Source organism: Oncorhynchus tshawytscha, linkage group LG34 (assembly GCF_018296145.1).
Source record: "Oncorhynchus tshawytscha isolate Ot180627B linkage group LG34, Otsh_v2.0, whole genome shotgun sequence".
Taxonomy (NCBI): Eukaryota; Metazoa; Chordata; class Actinopteri; order Salmoniformes; family Salmonidae; genus Oncorhynchus; species Oncorhynchus tshawytscha.
The window spans coordinates 14,104,036-14,125,399 of record NC_056462.1 but is presented as its reverse complement, the minus strand read 5'-3'; the positions used below and the strand labels follow the sequence as shown (position 1 = coordinate 14,125,399).

Genomic DNA, 21,364 nt, shown 5'->3' with positions numbered 1-21,364 from the left:
GACTCAGTACCATGGTGTGAATGCAGCAGAGAGGAGGGTGAAGAGTGTCTATGATACGACCATGGCATCTGATGGAGGTCAGAGCTGTATCATTGAAACTTTGTTATGAATCAGAATAGGATCCGAAATCTGGCAGTGATGTGATACTGTTACCCGGACTCTTCCCATCGACTGTAAACTGTCAACGAAGAGAACACAGGTCCAGTTGGACTACTATTCAAACGAGGTAGTGTAAGATTACATTATTTGAGAATGTTGCCTATAGAAACGAGTCACACATTTTAGTGCAGATTCATCTAAACAATCATCAAACTGACAACTGGGTTGTCAAAAAGGATTTATTCCAAACAATGTAGGCCTACGGCAAAACTTTTATTCATTATTCAATTGGTCACATATATACACATTTTTTGAGATTATATTTCTCAAACCAAACATTTGTATAATACTAGGTTATTCTAATCTAGGGACACACAGTAAAACTGTGTATAATCTATATTCAGTCAGTTTTATTTTAATCCAGTCCAGTAATGAGTGTCTAAACCATCATGTTTAACAGGATTCTCAGGCTTGTCCTCACTAACCTCTCTCCCCCTGAGTCTAAGTCACACAGAGAGAGAGAGGTTAAAGAGTTTGTGAGGGGGAAGAGACGGAGTGAGAGGGCGAAAGATAGTTAGAGGGAGTAACAGAGAGAGAAAGAGAGGGAGCGAGAGAGAGAGAGCAACACAGTGAGAGAGGAGAGAGAGATCATTGCGAGAGCGACAGAAAGAGAGAGCCCTACAGTTTTACTGCAAACAGGCCGGGGGATTTAATCACAGTAAAACACTGCACTCTGCCTGGCCGACTTATTGTGGGTGTCAAAACATTTTACGAGAGCAACTGTGCCATCAGAGCCAGAGTCTGGCACCACACCAAAACGGTGTCCCCGTTCAAGACAAATCCGCAGTGGCCCGCCATATCTCCTTATAGCGCCTCGCCTTGCCTCACTTCAACCCAACTACTGTACGACTGGATAACATGAGTTAAACCTCATATGTCATGTTTTGTGTTATGCTTATTGACATAAAACATAGTAAAACGTGAGAAAGATGATCAAACTTCATAGCCTGTCATGTTTTGTGTTACTGAGGCGAGTCCAAGTTCTGTGTTAAGTCTTAACAGACCTTTGAGAGGGGTATTGTTGTTATCATATTTGAAGTGGCCCTACAGTGCGTCATGCTCTGTTAGAGATTACACTAAACCACATCACTGTTAGATAGAGGAATATTTTCCAAAAAGCACCCAAAGCTGCAAAATATACAACATTCCTGGACCAGCATGGGGTGAACAAGGGAGGGATGAAGGGATAGAGGGATGGAAATGCCCAACAGATGGATGGCATGGATGAAAAGACAAAATGACACCGTTCAGATGGACCCGGGTAGCATTTAGACTCACTCAAACAGCCTGATCATTGCTATCATAATTAACCATTTATCTGAACATTCAGAGTCAACACATTCAAACACATGACACTAATATCTGTATTTATCACCCATATATCAAGGGAGGATTAGATTTTTCCATTCACCCTCTCTTACCAACGACAGAGCATTATTATGATGTGAATGTTTGATCAGTTTGAAATTTGACCCCTTTTGACTGAGGGTCAACAGTAGTGCATTTAGAGGGAAGAGGGTGCCATTTCATATGCAACCTAAACAGCTGTGAGGTTAGGTTCTGTTGCCTGGTTACATTTCTCCTCTATCCATCATGAGGAAAGAATGATCTATCTAGCATGGGCACACGGCTCGGCTAGGTGGTAAGCCTCCTGGTAAAGACGGTAGGGACGGGTTTCCTAGCAACCACAGCAACTATTGTCTCAGGCTCCGGGTGGAACGATCTATGTCACTAATCCCGTTTTAGCGCCCGACTCCAATTTGGAACGGATCCGTTTTCTCACCGAGGAAATGTCTTGAAATTAAAAATGCATTTCAAAACCCATGCCAATAATTTCTGAATGTGTTAATTTGTTAAGAAATATGGCCTACTAAATGTATTATTTTTGTGCGTTGCTAGGGGCAACCCCGGTAGCTTTCTAGGCGACGGATGGTTTGGGTTGTGTGAGGAGAATCATACTGGAGTTGTTGGAAAAGTTTTCATTTCTCTGAACCTAACTCACCTCAGCCAGATTGGAGTAGGTCTGGGGAGGGATGGAGGGAGAAAGAATGGAGGGAGGGAAGGAAGGAGAGAGGGTGGGAATGAGAGGTAGGAAGGGAGGAAGAGAGGTTAGCAATGAGCCTGGGTAACAGTGCCATCTATTGAACATCTATGTGTCTGGTTCTAGACTGTAGCTCCACAGCGACGGTCTATCTGTGCTCTAGCCATATATCAGATGCCCAAGCAGGAAGTTGCCTTCCAGCAGGCACAGATCTAAATCAAATCAAATCAAATCAAATTTTATTTGTCACATACACATGGTTAGCAGATGTTAATGCGAGTGTAGCGAAATGCTTGTGCTTCTAGTTCCGACAATGCAGTAATAACCAACAAGTAATCTAACTAACAATTCCAAAAAAAAAACAAAAAAAAACCTACTGTCTTATACACAGTGTAAGGGGATAAAGAATATGTACATAAAGATATATGAATGAGTGATGGTTCAGGTAACCATTTTTCCTTGATACATGGCTGTTGACTCGTATGGTGTCTACAGCCATGCGTTAGAGCAACTAACCTTCCCTAAAATTCTGACCTTGAGGGACATTTGCTTAACACACACACACCTATCTCTATTTCCATTCCCAGCCCACCCCCACAAATGTAGCCTAATGGTTAGAGTGTTGGTCCAGTAACCGAAAGGTTGTTGAGCCGACAAGGTGAGACAAGGCACTTAGCTCTAATTGCTCCAGGGTCGCGGTGAATAATGGCTGATCCCTGGCCTTGACCCCTTTACCCATTTGTACATGCAGTGGAGGACAAATATACCACCCCCTATTTGACCTTTGATTTGACCTTTGAAATATGTCAATGGATCATGCATCATGATACTCTCCTCTCATGGAGGACTTTCCATATCACTAAATGAATAACATTTGATAAATAACATACTCCAGTCCTAGCATGCAGCCGGATGAAAATATTAGTCCATTAGCGCCCTCATGAATCTGTCAAGCCGGATATTTGTTACCGGAGGGGGAGGTTGGCATAATTTCATTCATGACAGACTAATCAAGGCTGACACTTGTCAAACAAAGCCCCAGCCTGGGTCCTGGCTCATCTCTCTCATCCCAGGGAAAAGTGTCTCATCCCTGGGTTAATGGCACAAGTTCTCCCTGGATAAATCACTGGAGGTCTGGGCTAACCGAGGGGGATAAGATGCATGCAACTATCCATCAGCTACAACGAATACATTCTAGCATTGATCTGGGGCTGTTTGTCATGTGGCATGGGGTTATGGGTTTATGTCAAGGTGGCGGTTCTATGGGGGAGCAATGAGGACAGAACCACAGTGTCTCTAGACCCTGGTCTTCCCTCTTTTCCCATCTATAGCAACTTGACATTTCCAGGAGTTTTCCTGAACACTCAATCTGACAAGGAAAAAAATGTTAGTTGTAGCCTTAATAACTAGGGCCTGGAGTTTTTCCTGAACATTTCACCTGACAAAAAAAAAAAACTCTAGTCAGGAAAAACCGTGTAAATGAGTCTAGACTATAATCTACTGTGTATATTAAGTGTCCGTATCATGAGGACTCCTCTCATTAGAATATACAGTGCCAGATCTTAGCATTGCAGCAGCAGTTGTATCCATGGACGGTTTCACTGTGAATATCAAACATGACATGGTGTGGGTGAATCAGCACCTCTATCCGGTCAGCTCATTCACTCCCACTGCCTGTTTTAATGTCATCATATCCCATGTTTTTCACACACTCTGCCTCCTCTGTTTCAGATAAGGTGTCTGATGTTTTATTGAGATGTTTCATACAAATCTGACTGAGTTTTAGAGCTCAGACATGCATGAAAAGGACAGCTTGGTTTGAAGATTGAATATAGAAGATATTGGGCTCCATCTTGTGGCCAAAATTGGAAATTGTCTCTATGTTCATTTTAGTAATCTCAGACATTTCCACAACAGAAAACCAAATAGTATACTATTGTATACTGTTGTAGTGATACTTTGACCATTCATTTTGCAGACCCACACTATCTGCCTGCAGTGTTACCTTTCTAAGTCCCGTGCCAGATTCTCTCTCTCGTCTGTTGTCAGCCTAAGAAGTCTCAGGAATGTCTCTCTTTCCAAACTGCTGAGGAACTGGAATACACCGGCTGACCTCGCGGCAATGCCAACCCTCCTGCCTCTAATGGAATGTGAGAGAAGTGGGTCATGGGAAACCCGGTCCCCCCACAGATGCCCGAACCTGAGGAGACCTGCTATAATTTAATTCAATTAGCTTAGATAGTGAAAGGAGAGAGAAAGATAAATCAAGAGGGTGTGCTTGTGTTAGAGAGAGAGTGATTTCGACTTTCTTACCAGGCCACTGGCCTACATTGTGTGGAGACATACTACACAAGGTTTTGATCATGTAGGTGGTATAAATCAAAATCAAATCAAATGTATTTATATAGCCCTTCTTACATCAGCTGATATATCAAAGTGCTGTACAGAAACCCAGCCTAAAACTCCAAACAGCAAGCAATGCAGGTGTAGAAGTACGGTGGCTCGGAAAAACTCCCTAGAAAGGCCAAAACCTAGGAAGAAACATAGAGAGGAACCAGGCTATGAGGGGTGGACAGTACTCTTCTGGCTGTGCCGGGTGGAGATTATAACCGAACATGGCCAAGATGTTCAAATGTTGATAAATGACCAGCATGGTCAAATAATAGAAATCGCAGTGAACAGGTCAGGGTTCCATAGCCGCAGGCAGAACAGTTGAAACTGGAGCAGCAGCACGGCCAGGTGGACTGGGGACAACAAGGAGTCATCATGCCAGGTAGTCCTGAGGCATGGTCCTAGGGCTCAGGTCCTCCGAGAGAGAGAAAGAGAATTAGAGAGAGCATACTTAAATTCACACAGGACACCGGATAAGACAGGAGAAATATTCCAGATATAACAGACTGACCCTAGCCCGCCGACACAAACTACTGCAGCATAAATACTGGAGGCTGAGACAGGAGGGGTCAGGAGACACTGTGGCCCCGTCCGATGATACCCCCGGACAGGGCCAAACAGGCAGGATATAACCCCACCCCATAACCGCACCCCTCCGTGCGTCACTTGAGTGGGTTGAGTCGCTGACGTGGTCTTCCTGTCTGGGTTGGCGCCCCCCTTGGGTTGTGCCGTGGCGGAGATCTTTGTGGGCTATACTCGGCCTTGTCTCAGGATGGTAAGTTGGTGGTTGAAGATATCCCTCTAGTGGTGTGGGGGCTGTGCTTTGGCAAAGTCGGTGGGGTTATATCCTGCCTGTTTGGCCCTGTCCGGGGGTATCATGGGCTATACTCGGCCTTGTCTGGTATACCCTAAAGTGTGATTATATTTTGGGTAATACAGGGAGGGCTCGGGGAAATAACGTGCTGGGGAATCATACAGCATTAGGCCCATAAGGACATAGATCAGGGCTCTTCAAACTTGTTCCTGGAGAGCTACCATCCTGTAGGTTTTTGCTCCAACCTTAATCTAGCACTCCTGATTCTAATAATTAGCTGGTTGATAAACTGAATCAGGTTAGTTACAACTGGGCAATGGTGGAAAAAGTACCCAAATGTATTCTCAAAATCCTTATATTAAACAAAACAGACGGCACCATTTTCTTGTTTATTATTTATTTACCGATAGCCAGAGGCACACTCCAACGCTCAGACATCTATAAACAAAGCATTTGTGTTTAGTGAGCTCGCCAGATCAGAGGCAGTAGGGATGACCAGGGATGTTCTCTTGACAAGTGTGTGAATTGGACCATTTTCTGTCCTGCTAAGCATTCAAAATGTAACGAGTACTTTTGTGTGTCAGGGAAAATGTATGATGGAGTAAAAAGTTAATCATTTTCTTTAGGAATGTAGTGAAATAAAAGTTGGCAAGATATCAATAGTAAAGACAGGTACAGATACCCCAAATACTACTTAAGTAGTACTTTAAAGTATTTTTTTACTTAAGTACTATACACCACTGCAACTCGGGTTGGATTGAAAACCTACAGGAGGGTAGCTCTCCATGACCAGGGTTGGAGTTAAAACCTACAGGAGGGTAGCTCTCCATGAACAGGGTTGGAGTTAAAACCTACAGGAGGGTAGCTCTCCAGGAACAGGGTTGGATTGAAAACCTCCAGGAGGGTAGCTCTCCATGAACAGGGTTGGAGTTAAAACCTACAGGACGGTAGCTCTCCAGGAACAGGGTTGGATTGAAAACCTCCAGGAGGGTAGCTCTCCATGAACAGGGTTGGTTAAAACCTACAGGAGGGTAGCTCTCCAGGAACAGGGTTGGATTGAAAACCTACAGGAGGGTAGCTCTCCAGGAACAGGGTTGGAGTTAAAACCTACAGGAGGGTAGCTCTCCAGGAACAGGGTTGGATTGAAAACCTACAGGAGGGTAGCTCTCCAGGAACAGGGTTGGAGTTAAAACCTACAGGAGTAATCCGTTACTCCACAACCCTGCTTCTGATTCAGATGTAAACATAATTGACCCAATATGGAACCCCATGCATGCCAGTTGCACTCATGCTATGGAGAATACCCTTCAAAGGCTTAAATTGTGTGGCCATGGACCACATGACCTCCAGCTCTGTAGCCACAGGCCTGATCCTCTTAGCATTTGTCAAATCACATTGTATTCGTCACATTGTTCGTAAACACCAGTATAGACACAGAAGTGTGTAGGGTGAGAGGGACACAGAGTAGCTCTGTAACTGGGGCGGCAGGATAGCCTAGTGGTTAGAGCGTTGGATTAGTAACCGGCAGGTTGCAAGTTCAAACCCCCGAGCTGACAAGGTACAAATCTGTCGTTCTGCCCCTGAACAGGCAGTTAACCCACCTCCATTGAAAATAAGAAGTTGTTCTTAACTGACTTGCCTAGTTAAATAAAGGTCAAATAAAAATAAAAAACCACAGGGCTTTGAAGAGAGAACATTAATGGACTATCTGGGAGTTAGTCAAATGTAAATACCTAATTCAATTATATTTAAAATAAATAATAATAATAATAATAAAAAAAATTCGGGATTTTGCAGGTGGAGGAACTATCCTCAAAATTGCTTGTAGGAGGACGGATCGGAGGACCAATGCGCAGCGTGGTAAGTGTTCATCTTGCTTATTTGCCCGAACACTAAAATGCAAAATAACAACATTAATAAACGAAACAGTCCCGTGTGGAACTGTCACGGAAAATAATCACCCACAGCTCAAAAGTGAAACCAGGCTACCTAAGTATGGTTCTCAATCAGAGACAACGATTGACAGCTGCCTCTGATTGAGAACCATACCAGGCCAAACACAGAAATCCCAAATGATAGAAAACATAGACTGCCCACCCCAACTCACGCCCTGACCATACTAAAACAAAGACAAAACAAAGGAACTAAGGTCAGAACGTGACACTTACTTTAATTACATTATACCAACCGTCAACATTCTTGCTTGTTACATAGACCTGAAATTAAATTGTTTACTGAAGCCATGAATGTAATGCACATAGGGTTCATAAAATGGTTCAAAGAGACTCTGGTTGTCAATAGTTACCACAGCCAAAAGGTCTAAACTGGCTATCTCGTAAAAATTCATTTAAAAAAAAGAGGTGATTTTTGGTCTTAATTTAAGTTTAGGGTTAGGCTTAAGGTTAGCAGTGTGCTTAAGGTTAGAGTTAGGTTTAAAATCAGATTTTAAGAAGATTGTGGAAATTGTGGAAATGGGTGGGGTTTATGTGGCTGTGTTAACTAGTGACGGCCCTCCTCAGTCACATGATCTGGTCAACTCTTCCCCTTTCCTCACTCCCTTGACCTCTGACCTACAACCACTCCCACCCCATTTTAAATCACATTGTGCTGCAGCACCTGATGTCTGGATCCAAATTAACATATGTGCTTGTGCACAAAAACCTGCACACACACACATGCGTGCGTTCACACTTACACGGATTTACACATCCATCACCAGCCTGTCAGCTTAGAAAGAAATTGAATTGTAATCTCCAGATGCCTTCTACAGATGTAGGATCCTAATTTGATCCCTCTTTTGTTCCTGCACTGCAGGAAATGCAAACATGTAGTGTATTCAAGGTTTAAATTATCAGACTTGATTTGCCCTAACGAAAAATGTATCAACCCCTACAAAAATGTTCATTAATTATAATCCACAAAGTAATTCACATTTCCTGTTGCTGCAGGATTATTTTCCTTCTGTAGCAAACTGGCTCAAATTAAGATCCTACACCTGTATCTGCTCCTCGGTGTGGTTGAGAAGAACTAATGAAATGGAAACTTAATAACTACATGACAACTTGAGCTCCAGTCTAAAAACTGAATTGATCTTGTAGAAGCATGATTAAGGAGGATGTCATTGACTGTACAACACTGTGAATCACATGTATAAAGAGTTTTATACTTCTATAAAATAGTTAACGAGTTGTTATGATGAGTTATCAAGCAACCGTAAACAGGTCACCCCGGGTCATGTCACCTTCCTAATTTCTACTGCATGCATTTCTTCCACTGTAGCTGATTAAAATGTCCTTAGAGATTTTGGGGGGGAAAGTCTTTAAGTGGATCCATCCCCAAAATCCTCCTGAAACAGAATGAAAACTCTTTAATATAACACATTTAGCCGATATCCAGACAGACAGACCATTTCAGGGAATTCTACTGTCTATCCTCTTGATTGTTATCCCTCCATTTGGCTCTTTCATTTTTGAACAAGGGATTGTCAATCGTATTATTCAGGGGGATTTTCTGCTTTGTCATTGTGTACAGGATATCCTCTCTCCTGGGGACTAGTGACTTCCTATTTGTTTCCTGCCTTGTTTCCTCATCCCCATTTTCATCCCCTTTCATCTCATAAAGAGGAATTACCAACAATGCATCATTCCGATGCAGCTGCTATGCTTGTTTTCTGGAGAGTTCCTTATGTGTCTCGGTTGATGGATCTTTATGAAGAAGGTGAACTGAGGTCCACCACACTGGTTGTGATTTGTTCTTCACCTCCATACGTCCAGGCATTGTCACATGGGGGATATGAAGGGACAGTGGGACTCATCCCTGTGTGTCACACCCTGATCAATGTCCTCAGTTACTCCTGTTGTTTGCTTTGGCACTAGATTCAAAGGTCCTGGATGGCTCAGATGGTAGAGCATGGCACTTGCAAACGAGAATTGTGGGTTTGATTGATTCCACCCATAAGTAAAAATATATGCACGCATGACTCTAAGTCGCTTTGGGTATTCTAGTATTATTTTCATAATGAGCAATATTATTCAATATTAAAAATGTTTCTCTATTGATGTTATTAAATGCCTGGATACTTCCTGGTTTAAGGATTGGTTGCCGTGGCACCATGGGACCTAGGTCTGAGCCCTTCCTGTGGTGCTGTGCCAGGTGATGATGACGCAGGTAGCTAGGCACCCACTAGGCTGGCAGAGAGAAAGTGGCATCACTCTCGCTGTGTAATCCACTGGCCACTGTAAGCCTATGGCCTTGGTAGCACTCTGGTGACTGGACAGTGGACACACACAGTGTAGATGAGATGTGTTATGTCCAATGTATTGCTTGAGTCTATAACCTTTAAAGAGCACTGACTTATGTCAATGGGGGAATAGTATTCTTGAGGAAAAATAAGGAGGAGTGCTTCAGGTATTCCAAAACAACCACAGGTGCTCTTGGGGGGGAAGAGTAATTGAAAAGCTGATGGAAGAATTATAACCACAAATTAGGTGCTAAATAACATCTCAAAATCCGAACACTCTTGTGGGTTTGAAAGTTAATAAGCCTCTAATGTGTGGGCTAAGACATTAAAATACACCAAGTAGGCGCATCGGCTTACACTTATTTGCTGTTCTTGTCTATGAATGTTCTGTATTGTTTCATGTTTTGTGTGGATCCCAGGATGAGTGGCTGCTGCTTCAGCTAATGGGGATCCTAATAAAATACTATGATAAAAAATACTTAATCAGGGTGTATCACTCTGTCTCAGACACCCTGATGAAGCCGTAAGCTGCTTCTCAACTTTCAAACCCACAAGAGTGGCTGGATTTGGTCATTAGCACCTATTTGTGGTTATAATTTTTCCTTTAGCTTTTCGAGGGAATGGTATTGCCTAATAAATACCTAAATGGCACATCAGAAATAATGACATAACAAATAAGTTCCAATTTAGGGGCCATATTGCACCTTTGAGAAAATACACCACCTGCTGAACAATTGTACAAGGACTACCGTTAGGACCCTGAGGGGAAGCAGCATTCCCTCCCTCGTTGAATTGGATGACAGGACTGGGATGGCCTCTCGTGCTACAGTGTTAGTGTTGAACGGTTCGTCCGTCAGAGAAAGGATGTGAGAAGAGGAGGAGGCTTGCGGTTTCTGTAGCAAGCATGCGGCTTTGTTAGATTCGGTGGATTTTGGACACCGGCTTTACATGCAATGTATTTGTGCTATATGGAATTCGTTTTTCCCATTTGTGTTTTCTACCGGATACATTCTTATAGCTTGGAATCGAGTGTTTTCCTGTGCGGCTCGGTTCATTGGTAAACTAGCGGTTGCATCAGTCGACTGTCAATCAAGTCTCGGCTCTCTGCACCTGGTATTAATTTAAATTTCCCGGTGAATGTTTGTTGACATTGAGTTTTGGAGCAATCATTTTCGTTTAGCCTTTGGTATTTCAATAACCGAGAGTTTATTGTGCAGCCTTATTGACAAGGTAAGATTGTAACCGTAACTCAGGCTACAGTACCCCTAGTTACATTAATAGCGGACTCTATCCCGGAAAATTACATCTTGACGGCGCAAGGAGGAACTAGCCTACAAGTACACTGTCCTATCGATTACTGTATCAGTGATCTCCAAAGCCTTGTTTGACAGCTGTCTTTGGGAACGCGTTGGACAATAGGGCTTGCCTGGAGGAGCCATCTGCTATTGTTTTCTACTGCGGATAGATCAAAACATTAACAGATCGAACATGTCGCTCAGCAGAAGTATTGAATGGGAACACTTTGAGGAACGGGACAAAACGCACCGTTCATCACGGGCTGACGGCTCGGGATCCCAGTCAGGCTCCAGAGGCAACGGTCTCGTGCCCAGCCCGGCGCACAGCGCGCACTGTAGCTTTTACCGAACGCGCACGCTCCAGTCGCTCACCTCGGAGAAGAAAGCCAAAAAAGTGCGGTTCTACCGAAATGGGGACAAATACTTCAAGGGTTTGGTGTATGCCGTGTCCAACGACCGTTTTAGGTCCTTAGACGCCCTGCTTATTGAGCTTACCCGGTCTCTCTCGGACAACGTCAACCTGCCTCAAGGTGTCCGGAGCATCTACACGGTGGACGGCACCAAGAAGATCAGCAGCCTGGACGAGTTAGTGGAGGGTAAGGGCACGCAGTTACAACCGGCCCCTTCCCCACACACACAGCCCAGTCCTACAAATGACATAATAAATCATGTAGAGATCAATACTCGCGCATATTGATGAATGAGCTGATTGATCCAAGGTACTCATTATTAGATTTCACCAGACAGACTCCTATTTCTCAGGTTTAATCATACAATCTTATCAACCATTTCATGTCCTGCTTGTCATCAGAGTTCCACCAGCTGTTTTACATTGACTCCTTGTTCATACATATGCAGGTTTATTCTGCTATCAGCTTTCCCCTTGGGAAGAAGACTAGCTAATGCTGCATTATAGGTTTATTATACTACATTATAGCCTATTATACTACATACTAGCTGCATTATACTACATTATAGCCTATTATACTACATTATGTGATATAGTAGTATAATAAGGCTATAATGTAGTTATGATATAATAGTATAAGAAGGCTATAATGTAGTTATGATATAGTAGTATAATAAGGCTATAATGTAGTATAAGAAGGCTATAATGCCATATAATGAGGCTATAATGTGGTATAATGAGGCTATTATGTAGTATAATGAAGAAATTATGAATAGTCTCATTATACTACATTATAGCCTCATTGGGCAGCAGGTAGCCTAGCTGTTAGAGAGGCCAGCCAGCAACCAGAGGGATGCCAGTTCAGATCCTGGGTCCGATGGGAAAAATCTGTTAGGAAGTGAGCTGGCAAGTGGAGGGTTGCTGATATCAAATCCTAGATGCAATTGCCTGCCATGGTGCGCTTGAGCAAGGCACCTAACCCCCTCAACATCAACCCCCAGGAGCAGGGGGGGGGGGGGTTACCTCCTGGGCACCTCTCCAAAAACCTGTATGTATGTGTCTTTCGGAGGGGCTGGGTTAAAAGCGGAAGTCAAATTTCGGTTGGACCTTGTGTGCAATTGACCAATAAAGTGATTTTAATTATACTACATTATAGTCTCCTTAGTAGGATTCAGGCCTATAGAGTATATGCCATGTAGAGATTGTCCTCTCTTAGGTATTTTACAGTAAAGTCATATGTAAATACAGTAAACAGGTTTACTACTGTAATGCAATTGTAACCCATGTAGTTAGTCATGGACATGCCACTCAAACTCTAGGATAGATGATGTCGCGTGTGGCTCAGTTGGTAGAGCATGGAGCAAGTACCATGGTTGTGCGTTCTGTAAGTCACTCTGGATAAGAGTGTCTGCTAAATGACTCAAATGTAAATTACATGTGGTTGAGAATCTTGAGATCATTAGTCTCTCTTGAATCAGCAGGATTTCCTTTTTGGTTAAGCAGTTGTGACACACACATGACCCAGTAGTAGTGTGCAGCCATAATATATAGAGAGAGTGTGTGTGTGTGTGTGTGTGTGAGCCACATAGATGACAGAGCCGCTGTAGTAGTAGGCAGCACAGTTTTCATGAATGTACATTGCTCCTCCATTGATCTTAGAGCAGTGTGTGCTCTGGCTAGTGTTCTGTGCTTCATTGGCTGTTAAAACAGTCCTTAGAGTGATTTTTCACCCTCTGGGCATAAAACATGGACGTGTCCCCCTCTGCACCCCCTTCATACCTCTGCCAATGATCTGTTCACTTTGAACATGATGAGGGAGGAGAATGGAAAAGGTCAACATCGAGGTGTAGAGGAAGCTGTTATTATAACTGTACTAATAGACCAAATAAGATATGTACAACTACCTTCAATGAACTGAACATGGTCAGGTCATACCATTATTATATTACAACATGACTTATTAGCTCAGTCATTTCACAGGAGTGCTTAATAAAGAATCATGTATATTGTCCCGACGAGACCCTACACAACTGAAGGCAAATTCATTCAGTAAGTTTGAAGTGTGTGAGTATTATTCCAGAAAAGTATGCAAAGGTTGAGAAATTTCAACATGACCTTCTTTACGTTACAGTAGAGCTCTCTCCCTACTCGGTAGATTTGCTATATATAGACCTATAGAGCAATGGAAACCACATGTTTGACTCCGTGCCATTGATTCCATTCCAGCCATTAAAATGAACCTGTCCTCTTATAGCTCCTTCCACCAGCCTCCACTGCTACACAGTGGTTCTGTCTGTGTGTGAGCCACTCTCTCCTCTCTGTGTCGCAGGCTGCAGCAGTGACAGTGGCCGGTGTCTGGGTAATACGTTAATCTTCGTGTTGAGTTCTGCTGTCTGACCTGTGACCTCTCTACGATCCTGTCTTAACGTGAAAGGTTACGGTTATCGCACCATAGTAGCGCTGTCATATTCAAATCAATCCACAGCAAAGAGATGAGTGTGGGACTTGTCTTTTCATACTGCAGCTGATCTCCTGACTCCCGTTAGTCAGCACCTCCAGCTATAGGCTGTGATTTGTCTTTACTTCTCTGCTGTCCTTTTCGCCTGACCCCTCTCTCCTCTCTCCTCCCCGTTTATTATCAGCTGATATCCTTCCTTCCTCCTTCCAAATATAAGCCTCTGCACTCGTTCCTCCGCCCATGTCCCCAGAGAGGAGGGGGTGGTAGATTTAGGTCAGCGCCCAATCCCGTGGCTGGGGGAGACATTGCACCACTTCTGGTTGGGCTGGCAGGAAGGAGAATGGGTGCTGCCGTGGGACAGTGAGTGTGGTAGAAGATGGACTGGCACCAACACATAGCCAGGCCTACTACTTCTGCCTCACCTCTGGATGTAATGCCTGTTTTCTGCCAAGTAACCATTCAGAGTGGAAGATGGAATCCTCCCGGCAGGCATCACACTTTCTCTGCTCTGATTTGAAAGGAAGGTGGGCCAACTCACTTTCTCTGGCTGTAAAAACGTGTTGTTCTCATCTTGGGGATATTTGGGTTTATACTGCAGTTGGTATTAGAGGTCGACCGATTAATTAGGGCCGATAAGTTTTCATAACAATCGGTAATCTGCATTTTTGGACACCGATCATGGCCGATTACATTGCACTCCATGAGGAGACTGCGTGGCAGGCAGACTACCTGTTATGCGAGTGCAGCAAGGAGCCAAGTTAAGGTGCTAGCTAGCATTAAACGTATCTTATAAAAAACAATCAATCTTAACATAATCACTAGTTAACTACACATGGTTGATGATATTACTAGTTTATCTAGCTTGTCCTGCGTTGCATATAATCGATGCGGTGCCTGTTAATTTATCATTGAATCACAACCTACTTCGCCAAACGGGTGATTTAACAAGCGCATTTCTTGAAAAAAGCACTCGTTGCACCAATGTGTACCTAACCATAAACATCAACGCCTTTCTTGAAATCAATACACAAGTATATATTTTTAAACCTGCATATTTAGTAAAAAATAATTCATGTTAGCAGGCAATATTAAACTAGGGAAATTGTGTCACTTCTCTTGCGTTCATTGCACGCTGAGTCGGGGAATATGCAGCAGTTTGGGCCCCCTGGCTCGTTGCGAACTGTGTGAAGACAGCCAATTTCACCTTACGGGGATGATTTAACAAAAGCACATTTGCGAAAAATGTACAATCGTTGCACGAATGTACCTAACCATGAACATCAATGCCTTTCTTAAAATCAATACCCAGAAGTATATATTTTTAAACCAGCATATTTAGTTAAAAGTAATTAATGTTAGCAGGTAATATTAAACTAGGGAAATTGTGTCACTTCTCTTGCGTTCATTGCACACAGAGTCAGGGTATATGCAACAGTTTGGGCCGCCTGGCTCGTTGCAAACTAATTTGCCAGAATTTTACTTAATTATGACATAACATTGAAGGTTGTGCAACGTAACAGCAATATTTAGACTTATGGATGCCACCCGTTAGATAAAATACGTAACGGCTCTGTATTTCACTGAAAGAATATACGTTTTGTTTTCGAAATGATAGTTTCCGGATTTTACCACATTAATGAACTAAGGCTCGTATTTCTGTGTGTTATTATAATTATGTCTATGATTTGATAGAGCACTCTGACTGAGCGGTGGTAGGCAGCAGCAGGCTCGTAAGCATTCATTCAAACAGCGCTTTACTGCGTTTGCCAGCAGCTCTTCGCAATGCTTCAAGCATTAAGCTGTTTATGACTTCAAGCCTATCTACTCCCGAGATTAGGCTGGCAATACTGAAGTACCTATTAGAACATCCAATAGTCAAAGGTATATGAAATACAAATGGTATAGAGAGAAATAGTCCTATAATAACTACAACCTCAAACTTCTTACCTGGGAACATTGAAGACTGTTAAAAGGAATCACCAGCTTTCATATGTTCTCATGTTCTGAGCAAGGAACTTAAACTTTAGCTTTTTTCCATGGCACATATTGCACTTTTACTTTCTTCTCCAACACTTTGTTTTTGCATTATGTAAACCAAATTGAACATGTTTCATTATTTATTTGAGGCTAAATAGATTTTATTGATGTATTATATTAAGTTAAAATAAGTGTTCATTATTCATTCAATATTATTGTAATTGTGATTATTATATATATATATATATATAAAAATCGGCCGATGAATTGGTATCGGTGTTGAAAAATCATAATCGGTCGACCTCTAGTAGGTATAGTGGCCTGTGAGGTCATACTCTAGGTACTGTGGCTAATGAAGAGTTCTGTGTAGGTTTTACCTTATTATAGGAGTAGAGTTTGAGCTCTTAAGCCAATCCTATTGGACATTTGATATGGTGCCAGGTTTATGTTGGAACCCCTCTAACCATTCCATTCTTTCTACTGTAAAACAATGACTGGACTCCAAAGTCGTTCCATAAACAGTACACAGTTTGGGTTCCACTCAAGAAGTCCCCTCTTTACTGTGGAGACTCCATTGGTCGGGATGATAAGTCCTAATTATCGTAGCCTCCTCAGTAACTTGTTTTGTTAGTGGGTTGCGGCTGTCCCCTTGTCCTCTTGCTGTGATGTGGAGAAATGGGGCACGGCTGTTGTCAGGTCACAGAGACAGGAGGAATGCAGTCAATCCGTCAGAGGATTGTCTTGGCCTGGCTGTGAACGAGGCCTTTTGACTGGAGATGCTGGAGACCGAACACCAGAGTCTTGTCTTTGTGTACTCAGCCATCAAATGGATTTTGTGTGTGTGTGTGTGTGTGTGTGTGTGTGTGTGTGTGTGTGTGTGTGTGTGTGTGTGTGTGTGTGCGCATGCTCCCAGCCCCATTGATTGAGGACTACTCGCCCAGCCTGGCGTGTTGTGTGAACCTTCATATGTGATCCCTGGATGATGGTTGGATGGATGGGATTACCCTGTGACATCCACCACACTGTCTCTGCTGTAGTGTGCTTATTGAAATGACAGTGAGGCATTGGATTGGATCCAAACCAAGCCAAACCATGATAGTGGTCTTATGCTACACCGATTGTGTGCCATTTGAGGAGGACTTTCAATCAAATCAAATGTAATTATAAAGCCCTTTTTACATCAGCCGATGTCACAAACCCAGCCTAACACCCCAAACAGCAACCAATGCAGATGTAGAAGCACGGTGACTAGGGAAAATTCCCTAGAAAGGCAGGAACCTAGGAAGAAACATAGAGAGGAACCAGGCTCTGAGGGGTGGCCAGTCCTCTTCTGGCTGTGCCGGGTGGAGATAAAAACAGTACATGGCCAAGATGTTCAAACGTTGACCAGCAGGGTCAAATAATAATATTCACAGTGGTTGTAGAGGGTGCAACAGGTCAGCACCTCAGGAGTAAATGTCAGTTGACTTTTCACAGCCGATCATTCAGAGAGAGACAGAACTTAAATTCACACAGGACACTGGATAAGACAGGAGAAATACTCCAGATATAACAGACTGACCCTAGCCCCCAAACTATTGCAGCATAAATACTGGAGGCTGAGACAGGAGGGGTCGAGAGACACTGTGGCCCTGTCCGGCGATACTCCACCGACAGGGCCAACCAGGCAGGATATAACCCCACCCACATAACCCCAGCACAGCCCCCACACCACTAGAGGGATATCTTCAACCCACTGGTGAATTATGAATCACCTGACCCCGCGCTGGTCCTTTGATAAGATCCATTGTATGTAATAAGCTGATTGATTCAACATCAGACTTCACTCATGGGAAAACATTGCTTGTTTAGATGACGCCATAGTGTTAGGGACTACGTCAGACAAACACATTCTCAATCCATGACCTCTCACTTACCACACTGAGTGATGGCGTCTGTGTGTATTTGCTCAGTGATGGATCAGCGCACACACTGATGTATCTGCCCCGTCTCCTCCATAGTGACCAGCTGATGTTTGGTTAGGGAGCTGTTTAAGGGGCTGTGATCTCAGCTGTGGTCCACATGAGGCCCCGCTGTAGGGCCACTGAAGGGTATCAACCACCCAGGGTCCGCTAATCTCTCTGGTGATGCTGCAACTGAGACCCCCCTCTCGTCCCCACGGGTGTTAGGGACTGTCACCCCAGAGCCCCCTTCAGAAGGCCACCTCTGTTTCTCCAGGCGTTCTGATCTGAATTGATGATGGCTCCGGGTCTCATTTGGTGTCACCGTTTTCATCTGTTCGGGTCCCCCAGCTGTGGCCTAGCGTTGTTAATTTGCCTTTGTTTAATTAGTAGATGAATAAATCCAGGCGTCGTGGGACTCGCCATCTCGGAAGTCTCCTTCCTTCTGTCCTCTTCCTCCTCCTTTCCATCCATTTTCATTTGTCTTAACGCAAATGAGAGGAACCATGAGAAGAGCAGTAGATAATACTGAAATGTCCAATATTAAAAGGTAGAGTTGTAGTTGAGAAGATTGATATAAACCTCAGGTCGATGGTCCTGGTTTAGGTTGATCTCAGCGTGGTGTTCTTATGACCAAAGGATCTTCATCTTTTTCAGTTGTGGGTCTTGAAAATAATGCTGTGTATTGAGCTATTCTGGAGGGTTAGACATCACACCACTCTCGCAAATGACTCCTTTCCCTGACGGATGACACCTTTTATTTAAGCAAGCTGTTCTTCTGTCTCCACTGTGCAAGCTGTTCTTCTGTCTCCACGGTGACTCATTCAAATCAAATCAAATCAAATGTTATTTGTCACATACACATGGTTAGCAGATGTTAATGCGAGTGTAGCGAAATGCTTGTGCTTCTAGTTCCGACAATGCAGTAATAACCAACAAGTAATCTAGCTAACAATTCCAAAACTACTACCTTATAGACACAAGTGTAAGGGGATAAAGAATATGTACATAAAGATATATGAATGAGTGATGGTACAGAGCAGCACAGGCAAGATACAGTAGATGGCATTGAGTACAGTATATACATATGAGATGAGTATGTAAACAAAGTGGCATAGTTAAAGTGGCTAGTGATACATGTATTACATAAAGATGCAGTAGATGGTACAGTATATACGTATACATCTGAGATGAATAATGTAGGGTATGTAAACATTATATTAGGCAGCATTGTTTAAAGTGGCTAGTGATATATTTTACATCATTTCCCATCAATTCCCATTATTAAAGTGGCTGGAGTTGAGTCGGTGTGTTGGCAGCAGCCACTCAATGTTAGTGGTGGCTGTTTAACAGTCTGATGGCCTTGAGATAGAAGCTGTTTTTCAGTCTCTCGGTCCCAGCTTTGATGCACCTGTACTGACCTCACCTTCTGGATGATAGCGGGGTGAACAGGCAGTGGCTCGGGTGGTTGTTGTCCTTGATGATCTTTATGGCCTTCCTGTGACATCGGGTGGTGTAGGTGTCCTGGAGGGCAGGTAGTTTGCCCCCGGTGATGCGTTGTGCAGACCTCACTACCCTCTGGAGAGCCTTACGGTTGTGGGCGGAGCAGTTGCCGTACCAGGCGGTGATACAGCCCGACAGGATGCTCTCGATTGTGCATCTGTAGAAGTTTGTGAGTGCTTTTGGTGACAAGCCAAATTTCTTCAGCCTCCTGAGGTTGAAGAGGCGCTGCTGCGTCTTCTTCACGATGCTGTCTGTGTGGGTGGACCAATTCAGTTTGTCTGTGATGTGTACGCCGAGGAACTTAAAACTGGAGATTTGATATGGTGCCAGGTTTATGTTGGAACCCCTCTAACCATTCCATTCCATACTACCCTTTCCACTACTGTCCCATCGATGTGGATAGGGGGGTGTTCCCTCTGCTGTTTCCTGAAGTCCACAATCATCTCCTTAGTTTTGTTGACGTTGAGTGTGAGGTAATTTTCCTGACCCCACACTCCGAGGGCCCTCACCTCCTCCCTGTAGGCCGTCTCGTCGTTGTTGGAAATCAAGCCTACCACTGCTGTGTCCTCCGCAAACTTGATGATTGAGTTGGAGGCGTGCGTGGCCACGCAGTCGTGGGTGAACAGGGAGTGCAGGAGAGGGCTCAGAACGCACCCTTGTGGGGCCCCAGTGTTGAGGATCAGCGGGGAGGAGATGTTGTTGCCTACCCTCACTACCTGGGGCGGCCCGTCAGGAAGTCCAGTACCCAGTTGCACAGGGCGGGGTCGAGAACCAGGGTCTCGAGCTTGATGACTAGCTTGGAGGGCACTATGGTGTTAAATGCCGAGCTGTAGTCGATGAACAGCATTCTCACATAGGCATTCCTCTTGTCCAGATGGGTTAGGGCAGTGTGCAGTGTGGTTGAGATTGCATCGTCTGTGGACCTATTTGGGCGGTAAGCAAATTGGAGTGGATCTAGGGTGTCAGGTAGGGTGGAGGTGATATGGTCCTTGACTAGTCTCTCAAAGCACTTCATGATGACGGATGTGAGTGCTACGGGGCTGTAGTCGTTTAGCTCAGTTACCTTAGCTTTCTTGGGAACAGGAACAATGGTGGCCCTCTTGAAGCATGTGGGAACAACAGACTGGGATAGGGATTGATTGAATATGTCCGTAAACACACCAGCCAGCTGGTCTGCGCATGCTCTGAGGGCACGGCTGGGGATGCCGTCTGGGCCTGCAGCCTTGCGAGGGTTAACACGTTTAAATATTTTCCTCACGTCGGCTGCAGTGAAGGAGAGTCCGCATGTTTTGGTTGCGGGCCGTGTCAGTGGCACTATATTGTCCTCAAAGCGGGCAAAAAAGTTATTTGGTCTGCCTGGGAGCAAGACATCCTGGTCCGGGGCTGGTTTTCTTTTTGTAATCCGTGATTGACTGTAGACCCTGCCACATACCTCTTGTGTCTGAGCCGTTGAATTGAGATTCTACTTTGTCTCTATACTGACGCTTAGCTTGTTTGATTGCCTTGTGGAGGGAATAGCTACACTGTTTGTATTCGGTCATGTTTCCGGTCACCTTGCCCTGATTAAAAGTAGTTGTTCGCGCTTTCAGTTTCACGCGAATGCTGCCATCAATCCACGGTTTCTGGTTTGGGAATGTTTTAATCGTTGCTATGGGAACGACATCTTCAACGCACGTTCTAATGAACTCGCTCACCGAATCAGCATATTCGTCAATGTTGTTGTTTGATGCAATACGAAACATATCCCAGTCCACGTGATGGAAGCAGTCTTGGAGTGTGGAATCAGATTGGTCGGACCAGCGTTGAACAGACCTCACTGTTGTCTTCCTGTTCCTGGATGACTGACTGCTGAGAATAGGATATTTTGGTTATCAAATAATAAGAGCATGGTTGACTGCATTAGGAAAAAAAGTCAAATTTAACTTGGCTTCTGTAAGCTTTCTATACGGTTCTATATGGATAGATTCTGCTCGTTCCCCTTCAGGTCCTTCAGATTCCCCTCTCTATTTTAAAAAATATATTTAAAAAAATATATTTTTTTTTAGCCTGGATAATACTCGCCAGCCTACAAGTAACGGACTGTCTCTCCACTACAACGCCGAATTCCTGCCGTAAACCCTGGACCATTACTCCTGAT

General features: G+C 43.9%; 1 protein-coding gene across 5 annotated transcripts in view; it reads left to right on the top strand.

Annotated features, from left to right (window-relative positions):
* The first annotated feature begins 10,436 nt into the window (after window positions 1–10,436).
* LOC112262376 (serine/threonine-protein kinase DCLK2-like) overlaps window positions 10,437–21,364 on the top strand; it is a 76,734-nt gene continuing 65,806 nt past the window's right edge. For 3 of the 5 annotated variants that reach the window (XR_006080752.1, XM_042311830.1, XM_042311831.1), the window contains exon 1: window positions 10,439–11,536. Coding sequence is in view for 4 of the 5 variants with exons in the window: in XM_042311830.1 (XP_042167764.1) it covers window positions 11,134–11,536 (403 nt within the window). In the remaining variant the exon portion in view is untranslated. Of the gene's footprint in view, window positions 11,537–21,364 lie in introns of all 5 variants that reach the window. The other 2 variants (XM_042311828.1, XM_042311829.1) reach the window with 2 other exon arrangements.